This window comes from Felis catus, chromosome B3 (genome assembly GCF_018350175.1).
Source record: "Felis catus isolate Fca126 chromosome B3, F.catus_Fca126_mat1.0, whole genome shotgun sequence".
In the NCBI taxonomy this organism is placed as follows: Eukaryota; Metazoa; Chordata; class Mammalia; order Carnivora; family Felidae; genus Felis; species Felis catus.
Window position 1 is genome coordinate 781404 of NC_058373.1, and position 21941 is coordinate 803344.

Below are 21941 nucleotides of genomic sequence, written 5' to 3' on the forward strand. Positions count from 1 at the left end.
GTCATCTGGGGCCAGAGGGACCGCACTGCAGGGAGGGCAGCATCCCAGGGCTTCCTGAGTTTGGCTGCTTTTCTAGGGAGGAGGGATGTATGGACCCGATGCCTGCTCGTGGGGGTGGAATCATGACCTGTCGTTGGCGTGAGGATGGTAAGGGGGCAGGCAATAAAGAGGACAGCGAGGCGGGCACCGTATGTAAATCCAGAGGAGACAGGCGCCCTGGAGACCCTGGGCCCCACACAGCCCACCCAGTCGTAGGACCAGACGCTGTGGCCAAGTCACTGGTATCTTTAGAGGCTTACCCTGCCCTCGGTGGCACCCACCCAGCCTCCTGCACACGTGCAGGCTGGGGTCCGGGCATACACCATGCGCACCAAGGAGGTGGCCCAAGTGCCCCACTGACCCTCCTCTTAGGGCCTCGGTGACCTCCTCGTGACCTCAGTGTAGGGAACTTCATTCCCAGGGAAAATCATGTTCTGAGTGAATAAAGACCAAGCCCCCATTTAAGGTCACCAACTACCCATGGGTAACAGGGACCAGCGGACTCCCTGGCGGCCAGAAGGGCCAGAGAAATCAGAGACCTGGGAAGGGATCTACAAGTTCGTCCGGCCCCATCCCGGCGACCCTGCAGATCCAGAGTGGCATCCACCCTTCTGTCCCAACCCAACGACAAGAGTATCAGGACCAGTGATCACTCTTCCACCTTCGTCTTTGGAGTATTAATTCTCAAGTGGGAATTAAAGTCTCATGGGTCCCAGCACCACATATGCGGGCCTGATACCTGGTCTCAGGTGATACAGGAGAAGAGGTTCTCCCGGAAGAGGGCTTACAAGGAAGCGCTGGCCTCCACCCTGTCCTCTGCCCACCTCCGGATGTCCGGAGGCCAGCACTCTGGCGCCCCGGCCCCAGCCCGGCCCCAGGCAGGCGATGGCGCCGGCTTCCCGCCGCACCTGCTTGGAGACTTTGAGCCACGTCTTTTTCAGCCGGAATATTGCGCTGCGGTTCATGGACGAGGTGATCTCCAGGACGGCGTTGTAGTTGTGCAGACAGCGGCATATGTCGGCCACGGCCACCCACTTCTCGATGGCGCTCACTCTCGCGTTGATGTCCTCGTTGCGGATGATCTCTGAAGCAATCAAGTTACTGATCTTTAAGCCCATGCAATGAGACAAGAAAAAATAAGAGGCTAAGTATTGCAGAGATGATAAATCACCATTGCTTGCAGATGATATGACTGCCCGTTTGAAAATCCCAAAAGGATACACTGGAAAACTACCAGGACGACTAATAGAGCTCACGAGGGTGGCTGGTTAAACATTCGACACGTAATAACGAGTTTTCCTATACACTGGCAATATACCAACTAGAAAACACCATGGAAAATATTCTCAAAATTCCAATGGGAATGTGTAAACTACCTAAGAACTTAAATATCTGAGGATTTCCGAAGACGCTGCATGAAAACAATTGACCAAAGGTTATAAAAGGTTTGGATTACGAAGAACAAGATCCAATTCCCAAAGGAGAATATAAATATGCCCTTTTTCTAAACTAATACGTGACTTCAACGTGACCCAATAAAACACACAATGAGAGCTCTCTTGAGGGCCTGACAAAGTGATCCCACGGTTCGCCTGGAAGGATAAGGAGGAGCCCAGCTCCGAGACCGTCTCCCCCACACGGCTGGGGCTTGGAGGGGACCCATACCTTGTGTCATCACTGGGCTCACATATAAAGTGGCAGAGGTCCCCTGCCCTCAGTGAACACACACACACACACACACACACACACACACACATATGCACAAATCAGATGTGGGCGGGACCTGGGGAGTCAGGGAGCAAGAAACACACGGAGCTGGGGCAGCAGCTGGCTCACCCTGTGCTCTTCTCTGAAACTTCCTATGAATTTATAATTATTAAAAAAAAGTAAAAAAGAAGACTACTTGTTATAAACAATTAAGAAAAGGACATGTGCAGGTGAATGAAAACTGTAGGCCTTTACTGCCAAGAAATCTTCTCAAATATAATTTCTGAAGGATGTATGTCCAAAGGATGGCTTGTAAAACTATTTAAGGATGGAAAACCACTGAAGAGAATTAGGGAGGAACGAAAACATGAAATAGCACATATGTTGTAACTCTTGAAAACAACTCTAAAATTTACTAATTTTGAGAAAGAGAAAGAGAAAGAGAGAGGGATAGAGATAGAAAGAGAGAGCGGGGGAGGGGCAGAGAAAGAGGGAGACACAGAATCCGAAGCAGGTTCCAGGCTCTGAGCTGTCAGCACAGAGCCCGACGCGGGGCTCAAACTCACGAACCCCGAGATCATGACCTGAGCTGAAGTCGGACGCTTAACCGACTGAGCTGCCCAGGTGCCCCAAGTTATACTAATTTTTTAAAGGAAGATCTCTGTGAAACCTTCCAGAAAATAGAAAAAAAAAAGGGAGTATCTTACAACGTACTCTATGAAGCCAGTATAACCTTGATACCCAAAGCAAATGCAGACGATACGAGAAGGCAGATCACACATCCACCTGTCTGCCATGCCACGACCAGGTTAGGTCTGTCCCCGGAACGAAAGGAAGGGTGAACATTAGAGAAAAATCTGTAACCGTCGTTCACCACATCAACAGTTTAAAAGAGGTAAGCCGTGACCATCTCAATAGATGCGCACAATTTTGATAACATTCAGTACCGATCTGTGGCAAATACCGTCAGCAAACAAGAAGAGAAAAGAATTTCTTTAACTTGATAAAGAAACAAACATTATCCTCGACGGGGAAAGATGAGAGGCTTTCTCTTCGGAACCAACACCAAGATTCACCATCGATGTTTGCACTCAAGTCGGCCGCATGGGGGCCGCGGGCAGCAGGGGTGCCCCCCCACTCTGCCCTCGCCCTGATCCCGGAGAGCCTGCTCAGTGCTGCTCAGTAAGACAACGGCGTGGGAAGCTGCAGACCCAGCCGGGGAGAGATCTAGAAATAGCCACGGGCCGTGATGGTCACCACCACAGAGGTGCACATTCTGTGTCCGAGGGACAGGGCAGATTCTAAGAGAGATGGCCGGACGCCAGGTGGTGATGAGGGCGGCCCTCGGAGGCAGGCTGTCTTGCCGTGTGATGTTGGGGATGAAACTGACCCCCCTTGGGCCTCAGTTTCCCCATTCACAAAGTGGGAATAACAGGGGTAAATGAGACCACGCTTGCAAAGCCCTGGGCACAGTGCCTGGCATGCCGCACACGGGCAGCAAACACTGGTTTCATGCCCCGCCCTTGGCTCACTTCGGTCCTGGGCGCACACGGGAGTCGGGGGGGAGGGCGAGGGACCGGGTTTTGCCGCCCGGGGCTGCCGCGCGTTCCCAGGACCTGCCCACCTGCTTCGCGCACTGTCTCTAACTGGACACGTGGCCTGGGTTCTGTCTGTTGCTGGGTGCCCTACGGGGGTCCTGACCCCAAGCTGCAGTGTGGCCGTGTCTCTCTTTTCCTCCCGCTGCCGCAGACCCTCCCCGATGTGGGTGTTGACCAGGGAGCCTGGCCAGGAGGTCAGGACAAGTGGAATCGTGTGCAGCTCCTTCCTCAAGGGCCTTCCCTTGGGGGGTTTGACTCAGCTCAGGGGAACTTAGAGGCCAGCGCAGGTGCCCCCGGGGCTCTTTCCAGGCTGGGCGCGAGGGCCTGTGGTTCAGGGGCTGGGGCCGGGCTTCGTGCCGGGGGAGGACTTTTCCTTGCCTCCCGGACATGACTCAGGAGCCCCCAGGGCAAGGGCCCTGAGAGCCCGGCTTTCCTTAGACCGACGTGGGGTAACAGCCCCCATCCTTTAGGGCTCGTGAGGTCACGGTGCACACAAACCGCAGACGGTCAGGCGCTAGCCTCGCGGGGAACCTGTCCTCCACCTGGCACCCTGAGGGGCCTGCGGAAGGAAAACCCGGGACAGAAGGGCACCGCCTCCCCCCCACCGCCCTCCACCGTACTCACGTCGTTGAAATGCTTCGTGGTTTTCATGATATAAGGGGTCCGCTCATTCTTCTCCAGTTTCATCCAGCCTTGTCCGAAGAACTCCCTGCGGGAAGGAAGGGCCCCGGGCGGGTGAGGTTTGCACGGATGACGGCGTTGCTTTCTCTGCCTTTGGAGGCTCTAATTTCTCAGGGAGTAACTTTCTGTAGAGCCCCGGAGAGGACAGGGCTCGCGGCCTCAGTTCCCTCATCTGTGAAATGGGATCAGTGACTATTTTGTTCCCGGGGCTGTCGTGAGGCCGACACGAGGAGAGAAGTGGCAGTGAGCGCGCGGTCACGGCTGAGTCCGCTCCGCACCCTGCTTGTGACGGAGAACTCGTATCTCCGCGTGCCTGTGCAGAAGCTGTCTGCAGGACAGGGACAGAGGCGCAACACGGGCCGAGTGGAAGGACAGAGGGGCCTGCAGGCCAAGCCGGCTGTGTTCTGGGACGGCGACCTCACGGCCCCCCCCCCCCCCACGGCCCCAGCCTCCCAGGGAAGCTCCGGGCTTGGCTGTGACCGTGGGGGACCTGGGCAGGGCGCCGTGGGCAGGAGGGGAGTGAGCTGTGTTTCAGAAACCTGCTTCTTCTCCCACAGGGAGCCTGTCGGCAGTGACACCTGCTTCGCATCTGGGGGAAGAGGCGGGTTTCCACCCTCCGTGCGCGCGAGCGAGGGCCTTGGGGAGTTTCAGGCGGGGCCGCCTTTCTGGAAAGCAGGGACCAGAAGCCTCAGACTCAGAGACACCAATCTCGGGAAGCTCTTCTCAGGCCCTTGGCAGGAACTCACGGCAACAGTGACTCACAAGGAGGTTTGCCCCCAGTTCAGACATAAACGTGAAAACTGAGAACCAGGGCAGGTGCACCAGACCACGGGGCTGTCCCCACGCTCTGCTCCCAGGGAGGGAGCACACACACACTCCTTTCCCAGACCTGCAGAGTAGGAATGCGGAGTTGGAGATGCTTCTGGAAAAGCACGCATGTGTGTGCGCATGCAGCTCACAGTAAGGTGGGCCCTTGGGGCCAGCAAAGAGGACCCTCCCTCGTGCCTGCCGACAGACACGCGCATTTACACATTTCTGTTCCTCCTGCGGAGAATTCACGCGGCTCTGGGAGCCTCCTGCACGTGTTCCCGGGGCACAGCCAAAGCCGACTCCCAGGGAGGAGGAGGGAGGGCCCGCACCCGCACCCACTCACTCGTAAGGGATCTTCTTGAAGACGAGGTGGTCCAGCAAGGTCAGCTGCTCGGCGATCTCCAGGGCTGAGTGGTTTTCAAAGGGCTCTGCCTTCACGCCTTCTGCCTGAGGGAGCAAGTCCTGAGTCAGGCCCTTCCCGATTTCTGGACACTTTCCCGCTGTGACCCCTAGTGAGCAGGTGGCTGGCGTGTGCAGGGAGGGAGAGGAGGAAAGGGCGAAGGGAGCTGGGACCTTGCGGTGCCCCGAGTGTGCACCCGTGCTCCTGAGTCACCGCTTCCCCTGCAACGGGTCCACCTTGCCCCAGAGCATGAATGAGACAAGAGAGGCTCCCGAGGATCACGACTGGGTCACTGGCTGGGCCTGGGGCCTGTGACCTCCCAGCGACCCGTCTCCTCCTTCAGATTCTGTCTGGACCCATACCCGCCTCTGTAACCTTTCCTTTTAAAACTCATTAGCAGGTGTGGGCTCACAGGTGTGACAGCCTCCTGGGGCGGTGTTCCTGTCCTGGGCCCAGAAGGTGGCTGTCTGGCCTTCGTCTTGGGGTTCTCACGTCTCTGGGGGCTTCCATGGACACTACCCTTACAGGTGCCACCACCTGGGCCCCTTGGCCACAGGAAGCACTTGCGAGGGGCCCAAGGACCCCGTGGCAGGGATTTGATAAGAGGCGGACATGGGGAGGCCTCATGGAAGGTCTGCTGGCTCCGGGGGCGTGGTGGCAGTGGAAGGGAGGGGAGGGAGTCTGCTGGCCTTGGGAGGGGCCTGTGTCCACTGGCAGAAGAACCAGCAACAAGGATCACCCCGACCTCCAACTAGGCCGCGTGGGACGAAGGGGCCAGCTACTCTCCCCAGGGGCCCCCGGGGCTGGGCTGAGCCCCCCAGGGCTGCACTCATCACAAGGGCATGGGGTCCATCCCGTTTCAAGGGGGGAAACCATCCCTGTGAGACGGTCTCCCTCCCTCCCTCTTTCCCACTCCCTGAGCAGTGACACTGAGGGTCACATTGCTGGGTCCTTGCCAGACACTGGGACAGAAGGACCAGAGACACAGGACCAGGCAGAGACAGAATGCAGGGAGGCAGAGGAACTCACTCTCTCGTCTGCGTGTGCACGTGTGTGTGCGTGTGCACGTGTGCGTGCTGGGGTAGCCACGCATCCCCCTGGCACAGTCACCCCAGGCCAGAAGCATGTGTGCAGGAGTGTGGGGACATGAAACCATCAGGGATGACAAGTCCTCAGGAAGGCGGTGGGGACTCGGGGACAGCAGCCGTAGATGCCACCCAGGGTGGGGTGTTTTGGGGTAAGGACTGTCATGGGGGGGAGCCCCCGGCAGGCAGGTGGACAGCCCAGCCCACTTCCGAGGGCCCAGGATAGCTGATCCGTCAGGGCTGAGGGCCAGTGGCTGGCCTCGGCTGGGGAGAGGCCTGTGGGGGTCGGCCCAGGGGCAGAGAGACTTGGCCAGAAGATTTGCTCAGCAAGTGGACCCTGCTCCCTCTTGGTCACCTAGGAAAGAAGGGGACCCTGAACCAGAGCTCAGACCTCCACCTTCCTCCACCTGTCACGGGGCCTGTCAAAGTTTCACTGCAAAAGTCCTTGGGCTCTCTGGTGAGGCCACGGGGGCCTCGTCCACACAGGCTGTGCCCCCACAGGCTCTCAGGGCACTGGGAACAAGTCAGGGCAGGGCTGAGGGCGGCTCAGCGGTGCTCTGTTCCCAAGAGCTGCAGGCTGCTCGCCGGGAACAAGGGCTCTCCCGCTCCCGAAGGCAAACATTCTGGTCGGGTGGGAAACAGGACGAGTTCGCTCTAGCCCCTGCAGAGAGGCGCCAGGAAGGAGCCAGTGTCTCCCAGGGTCCACCCAGCATCCTGGCCCCAAGGGTCGATCTGGTGACTGTACATGAACAACTTCCCTGCCCGGGGGCACCAGCCGGAGTGCGCTCGGGGGGCAGGACGTGGGCCCCACGTAGGCAGGTGCTCCCTCATAGGGGGCCTCACCCATGCCCAGGGCCTGGAGTCAGGAGGGGGGGGGGGTTGCAGTGGGCCCAGAGCCCCGAGTCCTGAGTCCCCACACTGAGTGCAGAAAGCACAGGAGGTCAGTCAGCCGGTTTGAGAGGTGAGGGAGCATGGGGGGGGGCCGCCTCTACCTGAGGGGGGTCAAAACCAGTCTGCCTTGAGCTTCCTTGGCCACCGTGGTGGCAGGGGCCCAGGACTCTGGGGTGGCTCACAGTGGCATGCTGGGGGGCACACGGGCACATCCCTGACCCGGAGAAGGCAGTGGGCCCGGCCAGGCCCCGGGAGCACGCGAGACCATCATTCCCCTCCACGGCGTGGAACACCGTCAGCCCCCTATTCCTTGTGGGAAGCACCGAGCTCCCCTGGGCTCCCTCGTTTCCGGGCAGGGCGAGTTGCACCTGCCTCTCAGGGATGAGGCGGTGAGGTGTGTGAACCAGCACCCACTTTGGAGCTCCCCCTGAGCTGACACCGTGACCTCAGGTGAGGCCCGTCACCTCCCCCACCCTCAGCCGCCTCGTCGTGAACGCGGTGAGGATGTGAACTCGCTGCCGTAGGGAAGAGCACCTCGCGTCTCAGTCTAGCACGCACCGACCACTGCCTGACCTCTGACCTGCCCCCTCCAGGGACACGTGAGCAGAGAAGGAGCTGAGGGGCTGGGGTGGGGGCAGAGGTGAAGAGAGGAGGGGCGGGAGTGTCATGGGCCGAATTTCCTCCCTCCGAAACAGAGGTGCTGCTAATCCCTGGCATCTGGGACGCGACCTCATTTGGACACAAGGTCTCCTAGATGTGCCCGGGTGAGATGAGGACACGGGGTGGGGGACTGATCCAACAGCACTGGCATCTGTAAGAGGGAGCAGTGTGGACACAGGGACAGTCGTGTGGAGGAAAGACAGGGAGGAGGCAGGCATCAGAGACGGCCACAAGCCGAGGACTGTGGGGCTACCAGGAGCTGGAAGAGGCGGGCAGGACCGTCCCCCGGGCCCCAGCCGCCACCTTCCTCGCGGGCTCCTGGCCCCCAGAACTCTGAGAACTGGTCTCTGCTGCCCCGAGTCATCTGCTTGTGTGCTCTGGGACGCCCGCCCTGGGGAGCCGGCACAGGATGGGACTGGGCACCATCAGGGGGCCCGGCTCACCATCTGTGTGATCTCCTCCAGCGTGACCTGGTTGTCACCCGGGTCGTCCTGGGTCAGAGTCCTAGGGGGCGAGACAGCGCAGTGAGCCCTGTGCAGCCCCTACCCCCCTCACCTCTGGGGCGCCCCACCCCATCCCCACGGGGTGAGCGCCCCCTAGATCCCACACTTTACCCGCCCTCCCCCCGCCCCGCCTCTGCTCTGTGGTTCCTGTGCCGTGAGCGCACCGCCCGTTCCCACGTCACAACCTTCCCTCATGGCCTGTCCTCCAGGACTCCGTTGTCTGACCCTCCCGGCCTCCATCAGCCTCAGGCCCCTGTGCTCTCAGCCCCCGGTGTCCTGGTGTTGGGAAGGCTGCGGGCCACCCCCGGCCAGGAGCCCGAGGGCGGGGTGACGTCTGATGTGTCCACCCCGCAGCTCTGGCCCCCGCCCAGGGCGGGCCTGCAGCCAGGCTCTCGCGGAGAGCCGTGGAATGACAGGATGAACGTGGGGAAGGAGCTCCAGGCCCCGAGGACAGAGCGGGCAGGAGAGCTGCGGAGCCCTTCGGACGGAGGCACAGAGGCGGCGGGGGATGGCGGAGTGGGCATCGGGCCCTGGTGGGGAGCCAGGGTGGGTCGAGTCAGGCCTAAGTGCTTTGTTCCCACCGTGACGGCATCGTGACCGCCGGGGGCAGAGGATGACGCCAGGGACCTGCGGGCCATGGGCAGACAGACTCGGACCGACTGGATGTCCGCCCCACAGAAGGCATTTTACGTAAACTTCTAGCCCGGGAGGCCATCGCACAGAGAACGCGTGGCCTGTGCACGTGCCATTCCCAGCAGGGCCGCCCGACGCCGGCCAGGTCTTCTCGCTGCACCCGAGGCGGAGGGGGCTCTGGTCAGCGGGCTCAGGGGCCCAGCGCACTCCCGCGCAGAAGAGAGACCAAGAGCCTGGGGGCCGACTGCGCGGGTGTGGGTGACACGGGTGCAGGTGTGGTGTAGGTGCGGGTGCGGGTGCAGGGGCTGCTGAGGGTGAGAGAAGCCTGAAAGGCACTGTGGGACTTCAAACCCCGGGAAGCGACGGCACGGCCCCGGGCAAGCGAGGTGGATGGCGGGGGAGGAGGAGGGCAGGAGACTCCGGCCACAGGCAAGTGGCTGCAAGTGGGGATCAGAGACCGAGGCCTCAGGCAGAGAAGGCAGGAAGTGGGGAGGAGGAACCTGACCCTGAGCCCTGAGCCCTGGCCCCCGGGCAGGGCTGGGGGTGGACCAGGTCAGCCAGACGAGCAGCATGACACCCACCGGTGATGTGCAGAAGTGATAGCGTGACCTCACCCCTGCCTCACCACAGCCCTTGGAGTGCGTGCTGCTCACCCATTTTACAGGAAGGAAACGAGGCCGAGGGAGGGGTCCGTCCGAGGCCACAGCGAGTCACCGGCTTCGCCGGCTCAGACAGGCTACCTGACTCCCGACTGCCCAGCAGGAGAGGCGGGGGGTGGAGGGGGGGTGGCGAAGGCAAAACTCTGTTTGACCTTGACTAAGACTTCACAGCCCCGTGCCCCCGGGGGCTGCCTTAAAAGGGAGCTCAGACCAGACAGGACTTGGCAGGTGCGGATGCAGAGCAGCCTGGCTCCTGCCACAAGGGGATCCCGGGCCTGGCGGGAGAGGGGGGCAAGGACACACGGACCCCGGGGGGCCTGGATGCAGAAGCCGGGCGCCTCCCCCCGGCAGCCCAAGGATGCTCCCCTGCACACCGGACGGAGGCCACCGCGCCCGGGAAGGGCCCCGCCCGGCCCCCCATCCCCCCGCCGCCGCGTGCAGGCAGTGCTCGGCCGGGGCCGCGACCGCCCTACCTGATGATGTTGGCCGCGGCCTTCCTCTCCTGGGTCAGGAGCTCGGGGTCGTGCATGACCTCCTCCAGGAAGCTGATCACCTTGCCTCTGAGCTCATTGTTGGTCTCAAAGTCCTGTGGGGGGAGACGGGCCACGGCGCTGGCCACTGCTCTAGCGCTGCCCTGCCGTGGCCCCTGACCAGCCCGAGCTGTGTTTCTGCCCCGTCTCCGTTTTCCCTGGCGGCTGCACCCCGGGGCCGGGACCCTGGGGTGCAGACCCACTTGGTATCCCTGCTGCAGACAGAGGTGGGGCAACCCAGGTCCCCGTCCCCTGGTGTCCTTGCTGCCCTCCCCGCTGCTCGCAGAGGCCAGTGCCGGGGCCCCCCTCCCCCACCTGAGAGTGTTTGGAGACCCAGTGGCGGAGCACGTTCAGGACCCGGTTGGTGGCCGCTCTGCGGATCACAAACTCCTTGTCTCCGTTCCGCTGGTCAGGGGGAAACCCTGGTGGCAGGCGTGGCGGAGGGTCAGAGGAGACGTGAGGACGAGACGCACAGCTTGGCTCTCGTCTGGGTTCAACAGCCACGTGTGGCTAAGCCGGGCTGCTCCGTGGCTGGTGGGTGGACGGCGTGGGGGCAGGGCCAGGAAGACACCGAACAACCCGCCCAGGTTTGTGGCCAGCGAGACTGGAGCCCACGCAGTCTCAGTGGATACAGGGCACACACCCACCTCTGCCTCCACCTCTGCCACGGGACCAGTGCCGTGAGGGTGGGGGGGCGGGTTCCCACGGGCATCGGCTTTACTGGGGCCAAGTCTCCCAGGGGGCGGGGCCAGATGGGCGGAGCCAGGGCCGTCCGAGCCGGGAGCCAGGAGGGTCGGCACCAGCCAAGGCCCCGGGGCGGCGAGCCGCGCACAGGCAAAGGGGGACAGCTCCCGGGGCCGTGGTGGCCACTGCTGCCCCCAGAGCCGCCCCCACGCACCTGCGCTGGCCAGGGACATCCTGCGGTACTTGTCCTTGCTTGGGGCGCCCTCGTTGGCTCCCGCCGTTGCTATGGCAAAGGCAGAGGCCGCGGACAGGGCACTGCGGCTGTTGTCCAGTTCCCGACACGAGGTCATGACCACCCCATTGTTGTAGGAAAAGAGGGGGAACTCTGTGGAGGGAAGAAGGCCAGTCCTCAGCCTTTGCCGGTCCGGCTCTCGGCGGTTAGAAAACCAGGGTCCCCAGCCGGAGCAGCCTCGGGACGGGCGGGCTGCCTTCACGGCCCCCGAGCAGGTGCTGGTGGGGGTCCGGCTGCTGACATCCCCAGAGGAGGGGGCAGGCCACCCTCAGGGCCGGCTTGGGATGGGAAAGGCCCCGCCAGCTGCCCGGCCCTCCTCTCCGCTGCTCTGTCACCTCTTAGGCTCAGCAGGGCCCAGGCCGCTGGAGGACTGTGTCGTGAGCGTTCTCACCATCGCAGGCCATTTGGGATGAACGCGTCACCCGTCCCAAGTCTGACATCAGTCGTTCATACTGACGGGCTCACTGGTGGGGTGTGGCGAGCCCCGTGCTCTGAGTCCTTGCCCTGCCAGCTGTGTGGCCTCGGGGAACTGCTTAACCTCTCTGGGTCTCAGTGATCTCCGGACAATAAGGCCAATAGTCCCTACTTCAAACAGCGGTCAAGGGTAGAGGAGAGAAAGTGTGCAAGTCCGTGGTTTCGGGTGAAATACTATGTGTGTGCCAGCGAAACTTGGCGCTCAGGTTTTAGCCGCGACAGCAGCAACCGTGACTCTGGAAACTCCTCCAGGTCTCGGGACGGCACCCCGCCTTCGGGACAGAGCACGGAGCTCCTGCCCTGCGGGGCACGTGCTTTATCTCGAAAACTCAAAAAGCTTATTTCTGAGATGTGCGCTCCGGCGAATCTGCTGGGGCCGTGGCATCCACGACCCGGCGGCTCTGAGACTCAGGGGAGGCCCGGACAGTTGGGGTGCTCGGGGCTCAGGCTCACCCCATAGCGGGGCTGGAGGCGGGAGGGGAGGTGAGGCGGGAGTGCCTCGTGGGCAGTGCCTCATGGGGACGGGAGGCCCTCGGGATTGTGGGTCCTTGAGGCTCGGGCGGGGGCGGTCACACCTGCGGGGACTCTGCTCCCTCGTCCGGTAACTGGGCACGACCTCGATGCACGAGGCTGCCCGACCGCGACAGGACCCAGACCACAGCTCGACTGACACCCGAACCTGCGTCCCCCGTGAACGCACCGGTGCCGGCCCCTCCTGCCCGCCCGTGTCAGGGTGACCGTGCAGACGGGGAGGAGCAGCCCGTGTCCCCGCCCTGCAGCGGCCCCGGGGGCTGCGACACGGCGGCAGACACTAGGGTCATGTGTCTCGTGGAGAGGAGGCCCGCTCGCTGTGCCCGGCATGACCTGCCGTCCCCTCCCCACCTGGGCTGCTCGTCCCCCGGAAGCCGTCCGTGGCTCCGGAATGCTCAACTGTACCTGAGGGATTTTTGCTTTTGACCGACTTTGGCGTCGTTGGGGATTTGGTCGGCGACGCCTCCGTGTCCCCGTCCTCACTCTGGTCCTCGTCGTTATCCGACTCTTCCCTCACGGAGACTTCTGAGCCTGGGGAGAGGGGGGACGAGGCCGCGTTTCTCCCACAGTCGTCCATCATCAGCTTCGGGCCTCCAGGCACCAAAGCGGAGCTGCGCAGGTCTGCATTTACCCGCCGAGGACCATTCCCTGCGCCAGCAGGGTCGCGGATCTCCACCATGGCCTTCCGACACCCACGCCCGGGGGCCTCACGACGGAGCCGGTGCTGACCCGGAGGTCAGGGTGGGCCCGGAGGGTCGCCCCCTTAACATGCTCCAGGGCGATGCCCCGTGGCTGGTCACGGACCACGCCAAGCATTGAGGTGCCGCGTCCCAGCCTTGTGCGCGAGCGTGTGTGTGCATGTGTGTGAGCACACGTGTGTGCGTGTGAAGCATCTTGGGGACATCATCTGCCCTGCATTGCCCAGAAAGCCCTGCTTGGCCCCTGTCGTCCCACGCCTTTGGTCACTATCAAAGCGTCCCGGTTTGGTGCAAAGTTTGTCTCCCAAGACTCAGGACGCTCCAGGGTTACGCACTTTGGGAAAAAGGGATGAAGTGTATTAAAGTCCAGCTGAGGAACAGCCATCGAGGTAAGTACCCTCGCCTCTCTGGTCCTCGGTCTCCCCAGCTGCAGTGAGCGAGACCTTGGAGGGGAGGGGAGGCCCTGGAGACACCGAGTCAGCTACAGACCCTAAGAAAACGTCCACACACACACACACACACACACACACACACACACATACACACACACACACACACACACACACACACACACTTTGGTACACACTTAGGTTCTGGGGCCCCTCCGTCACTGGTCAGGAATGAGATCACCTTTCAGGACTGTTTTATGTTAAGCTTCCAAATGCGGGAGGCCTGGACTCACTGAGGGTTGATGTCAGATGGTCACCCTGTCCTCTGCCCCCACAGGATGGCATCTGGGGCTTTCTAGCGGGCTGTCCCTTGGTTACAGACCTTCGGACGCACCCATCAGCCATTTACTGTATGTATCACGGTAAATGTCACTTGGTGACAGAGCCTTCTGGGAGCTTCCCTCCCCAGCTGTGTCCCTGCTGGGGCCGCTCCCTGCCTCCCCCGTCTTGATGCACAGGAGAGGAATCCGGACCACCCTCAAAGTCTTTCTCGAAGGCCCCTTTCTCAGGGCCTAGGGACCGGCCGGCCCAGGGGTGTGCGCGTGCATGACTGTTTTATGTCAAATTTCCAAATGTGACAGGCACAAACGTGCTAACCAAGACAGCGCTGGGGGCGCTGAGCTGAACCGGACCAGCCACCCAAACAGATGCCTTCCAGAATGGTCCGGAGGGCTCTAAGAGGAGGGGGCTGCCAGCCTGTGCCCCTGGTCTCTGTGCTGCCCCCACACCCAGCGTCCCAGCTGTGCTGGGCTCAGGCTGTTCCTGAGCACACGATGCTTTTCCTCACTTAGTCCTGTCCACTGCATTCCCTTGCCTAGACCGTGCCCCCTCCTCCTGGTCAAAGTCTAGACATCGTGGGCCTTCCAGAAAGCCTTCTCTGACTCTCCAGACGGCGTCCCCAGCCCACTCCCTGTGCCCCTCGAATATCTCTCCAGCACAACACATCAGGTGCACACATCTCCGCGTGGGGTCCTGTTCCTCAGCTCGCTGTGGACCCCAGGGGACGGGAGCCGGGTCCGGTGACCCCTTCCTTACTGGGCCCTGACGGAGGTCCGGGATCCGGGACCCGCCCGCAGACAGACAGACGCAGGATGAAGCCACGCCCTGGGGGTCTCTGCCTGCCTGTCTGCCGGCTTCCTCCTGCCCAGACTCTGCCCACCTCCAGCATCTGGCCGGGACCCCCAAGTCCCTCCCGCCCTGGGAGAGCCCACACGCCCACTCACTCTGCTTGCTGAGAGCCGAGGGCTCTTCGGGCTTCTCAGCTGCCGTGTCACCTTCGTCCGGAATCTTGTTGGTGAAGCCGCTGGACACGTAGAGCTTGCTGGTGTCCAGCGAGGCCTTGCTGAAGGGCGACACGGCCGAGTACAGGCTGCTGTAGCCATTGGAGTTGCAGCTGAGGGCGGCCAGGTCCAGGGCCTTGCCACCCGTGATGATGGGGATGTTCAGGGACAGCTTCCGCCGGCGGCCGGGCGACGACGTCTTGGCGATGGACAGGGGGGGCGGCGAGGAGAACTTGCGCGTGGCGCGCGGGGACTTGGGGGGGTCGCCGTACAGAAGCTTGCTGTTCTGGCCGCTGGCAAACAAAAGCTCCAGGGACCTGGGCGGGCGGGGGACGGAAGCAGACGGTCAGAGCGGGCCCGGCTGCCTTCCCAGGCCTGGGGTCTCCCGGCCTCCGGGGCGCCCGGCACCTCTCTTCTGGGGACACTCCTCCCAGAACCACCTGCGAGGCACCGCGATGGCGGGACACACCCTGGGACGTCACGATTTCAAGGGAGGAGAAGGGAGGGACAGACAGACGCCGCCGGGCCGGGGACAGTGTCGTCTCAGGGATGGTAAGTCGCTGGTACAACTCCCGGTGCTCATTCAGACGGAGGGACGGGCCTGACGCACGTTCCTGACTTGTGTTTGCAGGATTTAAGCCCCCGGGAGCACCCACGCCAGGATCACCAGGAGCGGAATCGAGGGTGCCAGACCCTGCCGGCCTTGGGACGTCACTCAGCTCCGGCCTGGGCTCTGGTGGCTCCCAACAACTTTGCCCCGATTCGGTGCTCAAGTCTGCCCAGGCGAGCCCCACCCCGTGAACGTGCGTGTGCCCTTAGCCTAAAACTTCCCAGTACTTTTGTGGGGGGCACACAGCGTTGGGACACACCCTTGCTGTTCTCGCTCCTTGTTCTGAGGAAAACCCTTCCTTTTCCCACTCCTTGGCTGTGTGTGTCCTTTGGCTCAGGCCCCCAGAGACGAAGCCAGTTTCGGGAGACACCCTTGGGACCCCTGACACCCGGGCCAATCCCCCGAGCAGGTGCACTTGCATGGACATGGGCCAAGGGGCGGTGTGACGAAACGGGCTGTGGACAGATATGTGCGTGTGCAAGCGTCCCGTCTCGTGGTCTGGGCAGGGGTGTGCCCTTCCATGGCACGGTGGGTCTACGGGCACCCCTCGCGCCTTCCCTCTGGTCAGCAGCAGGGTCTGAGGCGAGGTGCTGTCCACCAGGGCCTGGTGACCCCTCGTGCTCTGACCTCACCCTCACACAGGTCCTGAGGGGGTTAGGGATGGAGAGGCTGAGACTCAGAGACAGGATGAGGCTCCAAACCCCGTGTCCTCTGTGCCCCACCAGGGCGTTCGGCCAGCCTTGGGGCAAACCCGGGGCAGGACGTGGAAAGTGGGTCTCCCAGCAATCCTGGTCGTGCCTCTACGCCTCAGGGCCAGGCTGGAAGCGGGTGACACACGCGTGGAACGTATCTGCTCTGTGCTCTGCACAGGACAGACCTCCGGGCCCCCAGGAATGACCTCCTCAGCTCGCGGACGTGTCTCAGCCTGGACGGGTAGCTTGTCCGGCTTTCCCGGGGCCCCTGGAAGCTGACTGCTGGGGTTCTGGAAGTTCAGAGCGGAGAGGCGAGCCCAGCCCTGAGGGCAGGGGCAGGTGGTCAGTGAGGAGGGTGCGGGCAGCACGGGCACTGGGGGCGCGGGTGCTCTCTGGGAGGTCGGCTGCCCTGGCGGCAGACGTGTGGGGTGGCGGGGGGATGGGTAGGGCCTCCAGGCCTCGCGGCCCCTCCTCACGTCCTGGGCTCTCATTTGGGACCGGCTGGGTCTCTCGGTGGCCCTGGGAAGTTGGTGGGACACAGCATCTCCCCAGAGTTGAGGCTCTGGCCCCAAGTGTCACCCAGGGGGTGAGGGGCATTCAGAGGGACCTGCTGGTCCCTCCATTTCCTGACGGGTCCCCCTGAACCAGTGAGGTCCCTCAGGGGTGCGCGTCCGGTCCCTGAACTCGGTCTACGGCAGGGCAGGCCCATCACTCTGCCTCGGTTTCCCTGTGTTGCGTGAAGACTGCTAGCTACCTTCCCCACGCACCCCCTTCTGGGTCGCAGGTGCACTGGGGTCGCCCCCGGCCGCGCCCCGACCAGTACTGCCCCGGACCGGTAACCGTTCGGTGACATGGGAGTGGAGGGTTCCGTTCAGCTAAGAGGCCGGGTGTCCAGCAGCAGGACCGGTCTGCCTGTCAGCGAAGCCCCGTGACTGCGGTTCCGAGGCCAGCTCTTCCGGCAAGTGCTGACCCTGTGACCCGGGCTGTGCCTGCCCTCAGGGTCCTCCCCCGGCAGGGACCCGGGGCTCACGGTGCCAGCGGGTGGAGCAGGGCAGGGCAGGGCAGAGGAGGGAAAGGCAGGCCCCCTGCCTGCTACACAGACTCACACAGACATGGTCACGGGCGTCCCCGACAAGCCCAGGGCCCTGGGTTCGGGCCCCCACTCAGCCCTGCGCTTCTAGGGGCTCTGGGGCGAGTCTCCTGGCCTCTCTGGGTCCCGGCGGGCTGAGCTGGGGGCCGGAGGGTGGCCTGCCTTCCGCGTGCTGTGCCAGCCCAGGTGTGCCCCCTCCCTCCAGAGCAGGTCCTGGCAGGGACGGGCCGGGAGTCTCCGCCTGTCCGCCTCCTTCCGCTGCCCTGACCCTCGTTATTCTTCCCGTTCCCCTTCTTTCTGAAACGGGAAGGTGGGGAGCACCGGCTTTTCCAGAGAGGCGGCCCTGTGCTTCCAGGAGGGCAGTGCAGAGGTGCGGGCAGGGAGCAGAGAGCAACGTGTGCCCTTGAGTCTCCCCAGGGCGGGGGAGAGACAGCTGGGGGGGCTGGTCAGCCCCCCAGTTCGGGGGAGAGACAGCTGGGGGGGCGGTCAGCCCTCCAGTTTGGGGGAGAGACAGCTGGGGGGGCGGTTAGCCCCCCAGTTTGGGGGAGAGACAGCTGGGGGGGGGCCGGTCAGCCCTCCAGGGTGAGGGAGAGACAGCCCCCCGGCCCCGGGAGGTGCCCACGTGCACTCAACATGTCACATCTGTGGTCCCCCCGACGTCCCCGGGGGCGGCCTATGCACCTGGCGGGGATGGCGCTGATGGGCTTTCTGTAGATGGTGATGAGCTTGTCCAGGACCACGACGGCGGTGGTGAAGACGCGGTAGGAGTGCAGGAAGGTGTTGAGGAAGTCGATGCTCAGGAAGCGCAGGTCCGTCAGCCTCTCGAGCAGCCGGCCCACGCTGGCGTAGCGGATCTGCAGCACTTTGCAGGAGTTCATGGTTTTGCTGAAGCGGATGTCCACGTCATCGCAGTACAGGGAGGCGTCCGACCTGCGGGGCGAGGGAGGACCGCGGGGAGACGGGGTCTGAGCTCAGGAGCCCACCCGGCACCGTCTCCCCGACGTGCAACGGCCGAGGGCGGACGGACAGACGGGGCGCCGAAGGGCCGCGGGCCTCCTGTGCGGAGGACGACCCCCTGCAAGATGCTGCCTCCTCCGGACGGCATCCCACATGCCCGACGTCAGAAAACCCCCAGACACACTGGACGACCCGTGGCCAGCTTACAAAGCACGTGTCGCTGAGCTCACAAGATAAAAGGGAAATCTGTTCACACAGAAACCTGTCCACCAGCGTTCACGGCTCCGCTCTTCAAACCGCCCCGGAGGGGAAACAACACGCGGTCTGCCAGCCGGTGACGGAACAAGCCAGTGGAGTCTGTCCGCACGGAGCATCCCTCGGCTGCGAGAGGGAGTGGCGTCCTGACGGGTGCTCCTGTGCGGCGGGGTCTGGACAGGCCGAGTGCACGAATCCAGAAACAAAGTCCGCGTGTTGTAGGGCTTCGTTTATGGGAAGTGTGCGATGGCCACGTCCAGACACGGAGCACAGGTTGCTGGCCGCCAGGGGTGGGGGTGGCAGAGACCGGAGCGGCCCTCAGCACGCATGGGGTTTGCTGAGGGGTGACGGGCACATTCTGCGATGAGGCGGTACTGAAGCTCGCGCAACTTAGTGAATGCACCAAAACCCGCTAAACTGCAGGGCGGAGATGCTGACTTGCGTGTTACGTGAATTACATCTCAGTAAAAACCAAATAAGCACAAAAAGCTAGAAGGGGGATGCCCAGAGGTCGAAACGGAGAGAAATCTGGAAACCAGCTGATGGTTTATGTGCCTTTGGGGCATCGGCTGCTCGTAGATACCGAGCGTCTTGGGTTTCTGTAGGGAAGGGAGCCGGAGTGAGACCCCCACGAAGGCTGAGACCCTGGAAGGTGGCCTCGAAAAATCTACCCAAAATCTATCGAAGGGTGGTTCCCCGTTTTAACCCAGGCTCTGCGGGAGGGGAGCTCAGCACCCCCGAGAACACACTGCTTGCTCTCCAAGGGGCTCCGGAACGCAAGCAAGTGCCACCGCTGTGGTCTGGGGACCCCAAACTGGGGATACAGAGCTGTCACAGGCTGTGGTTCTCCACCAGGCCCTACGAGATCTTCACAGATGCATCCCTCCAGAAAATGAACTCACAAATCAAAATCAGGGGCCGTACGGCCCCTAATGAGCCCCCGTGAGCCAGAGTCCACACACGTGAACAAACCACTGATTATGTCCCCGAGAGTCTGATTTTTTTCTGTCTGAAAATCCTACTTCTTTTCCTACCAGTGATCTCTCCCGGCAGCAGGCACAGGCGCTCTCCCCTCCCTTGGCTCCTGAGAGCCACGAAGGATGAAGCCTGAACCCCAGCCTGGGGGCTTCTTAGCAGCTCTCTCAGGGCAGGTCACACCCTCCCTGACTTCCCACCCGGCTGCCTATTAAAGTATCAAGGTCAGTCCCTAGCCAGCAGCAGATGGCTGGACTTCAGGTACTTCCCTAAAAGTAAGACCCGCAGGGCTGGGGAGATGTCCTGGACCAGACCTTCCGGAGTCTTGCACCCCTGGCTGAAGTGATTTCTGCTTGACAGGGAATCTGAGTTGAAGCAATTCCACTCTTCTTCTGGGACCTTCCGCATTGGATCTGGAGGCAGCACGGCTCAGTCCTCGGGCAGGTGTCAGGTGCAGCCGACCAGGCTGTGGGGGCCTGAGGGCAGGGACCTGAGGTTGGGGCGGCAGGGGCCTGAGGTCAGCGGCCTCTCCCGGGGCGGTGGGAGCCAGCAGCGCCCTTGGGTGCCGAGGCCACAGGAGGGCGCTCTCTCGCTCTTGCAGTGAATTTCCATCACGACGGCCCCCGGGGCAGCGGTGGTTCCACTTCTGGACACCGCGAACCTCTGTACCCACACTTTCCTTTCTGTCAAGGCCGCGAGACGCCTGGGATCAGGTGTACTGCTCTCTCCAGCAGGGACACAGCAAGTGCATTTACCGCTGGGCCTCCTAGGTTTCCTTCCTCACGTTTTGTTTGCCCTAAGTCCTTCTGCACTGGTGACCGTATCTTATCTGGTCGCTCTTATACACGGGGAGCAGGCTGCTTAAGTGGCCTGTGTTCTGGCGGGATATGATCAGAAGGGTACCTGAAGGAGCAAATTCACACGTGACGTTGCTAAAAGGATAAGCCTAGGAATCACTGAAATGGGCTTCCACGAAAAAAAAATCTAAGGAAATACGAATGCAGCTCACAGAGGTTGTCACGGCCAGAACACGTCACACAACTGGGGAGGACACGAGGCTTGGAATCAAATGACACCTGTCAGCCCTGTTTCCTGTGTGGCATCAGACCAGGTACTTGGTCTCATCAGCTGTAAAATGGAATTATCAAGATTCACCTCACAGCACTTTTGCAAATATTTAATGAAGTCCGTGCCTCACGGGCCCAGAATGCTGTGCGGTGCCCAGCTCATTCGGGAGGTAATCGAGCGTCCCCCCCATGGATGTCACGGGCACTCCCGGGGGCCTGTCAGGGGTGCAGACGCTGTCCTTTAAGGGCCTTCTTTGGAAATGCCCCTGGGGTTGGAAATATCCACGGGTAAGCAAACCACCTTTATCGAGTGGGGACTGCTTCTCAGGACGATTAAACATGGGAAACCCACAGAGCCTGGAAAGGCAACGTGGTTTGGAGACCTTCCTGAAGATGCATGAAGGGGACCCTCCAAGGAAACTTTGCCGAAAGGCAGACGCTTTATAAAATCTTGGGTGGGGTTTCGCCATGACTCAGGAAAATGCATGATAATCTAAGATGAGAAAGATTTCCTGGAAGCAAGAGAGAAGACTGCTGAGTCCAAGGAGAGAGTAGACTGGGTGCTCGGAAATCAGCCGAGCGATGCGCTCGGTCTCTCCCGGCTCAGACTGCTGCTAAGGGCTAAAGCGGAGAGACAGGGTGTCAGGCACACGAGGGGACAGAGAGGCACCCGGCTCGGAAGGAGGGAAGACGCGGACAGGAGACCGTGTCTGCAGGTGCGAAGGGCTCAGCCTGGGGCTGGGAGGCTCCCGCACAGCTGGCCGACACCTCACGCATCCTGGAGTGCCTAGCACAGGCCTGGCACCCTAACGGGGGCTGCCGGGCCCCTCGGGCACCTGTTTGCTTCTAGCACTTTCTTTCTGGGCTCCTTCTGCCACTGGATGGGTAGAGAATGCTAGAAGCCCCCTCCCTTCCCCCTTCTCCTCTGAAACCGGCCACCACTGCTGGTTACAGGGTCTCCGTTCACCCTGACTTCAGCTCCCCATCTGTAAAGTGGGCGAGTCCAGGAAAGACGCACCGATTCTGATGATTCCCTCGCAGGCCATGTGCCAGAGGTCTGCCCCTGTGAGAAGGGGTCTTCAGCCCCTCCCAGCGTGAGCACGTCCTGACCTCGCACCCCACACTTCTTGGCGAGACCCCAGTGCATCACCCCCCTTCCCGGGAGGGCGCTCACCTTGAGTCCACCCGTCCTGGAGGCCCCCTGCTGGGGCCGAGCTGTAGTGCCCGGGAGTCGGGGCCGAAGCAGTGGGCCCCCTCAGCTCTCTGCGTGGCTGTGGACCCCCCTCTCCCGTGTCCACCAGCGGCCACACACCAGAGGGCCCGAACTTCCTGCCTCTTTGTCCCGCAGACCCCAAGTCAGGACCCTCCTGACTCACAGTCCGATGTGGGGACCGTGCCAGAAACTCAGGCTTGTGTGGGACATACACGGGGACTGTCCCCTGGCCACCACGGATCCCCACTCGCTTCCTGCTAGAGTGGCAGCTGGGGGAGCCCGTCCCCACCCGGGGCAGCCCTAAGAGCCACAGAGGAAATCCCCGCTCCGCCTGTCCCCTCGCCCCCCACTCACGGCGCACGGCACCGTGTTGTTTACGAAAGCCCACCTGTGCTAGAAAACATGAGAAAACACACGAGGAGGGCAGGCGAATGAGCAAACAGCGTGCAACACGGTGGACATACGCTCGCTGAGGATG

The 21941-nt window shown here is 62.2% G+C and overlaps 1 protein-coding gene across 2 annotated transcripts in view; it reads right to left on the bottom strand.

Annotated features, from left to right (window-relative positions):
* RASGRF1 (Ras protein specific guanine nucleotide releasing factor 1) overlaps positions 1 to 21941 on the bottom strand; it is a 98643-nt gene that overhangs the window by 10868 nt on the left and 65834 nt on the right. For both annotated transcript variants that reach the window (XM_019831755.3, XM_011282702.4), the window contains exons 14-23: positions 17678 to 17926; positions 14548 to 14921; positions 12583 to 12708; positions 11095 to 11265; positions 10512 to 10618; positions 10140 to 10252; positions 8315 to 8375; positions 5179 to 5282; positions 3969 to 4053; positions 948 to 1145 (exon numbers count right to left, since the gene is read on the bottom strand). In XM_019831755.3, the coding sequence (XP_019687314.2) occupies positions 948 to 1145; positions 3969 to 4053; positions 5179 to 5282; positions 8315 to 8375; positions 10140 to 10252; positions 10512 to 10618; positions 11095 to 11265; positions 12583 to 12708; positions 14548 to 14921; positions 17678 to 17926 (1588 nt within the window). The remainder of the gene's footprint in view (positions 1 to 947; positions 1146 to 3968; positions 4054 to 5178; positions 5283 to 8314; positions 8376 to 10139; positions 10253 to 10511; positions 10619 to 11094; positions 11266 to 12582; positions 12709 to 14547; positions 14922 to 17677; positions 17927 to 21941) is intronic.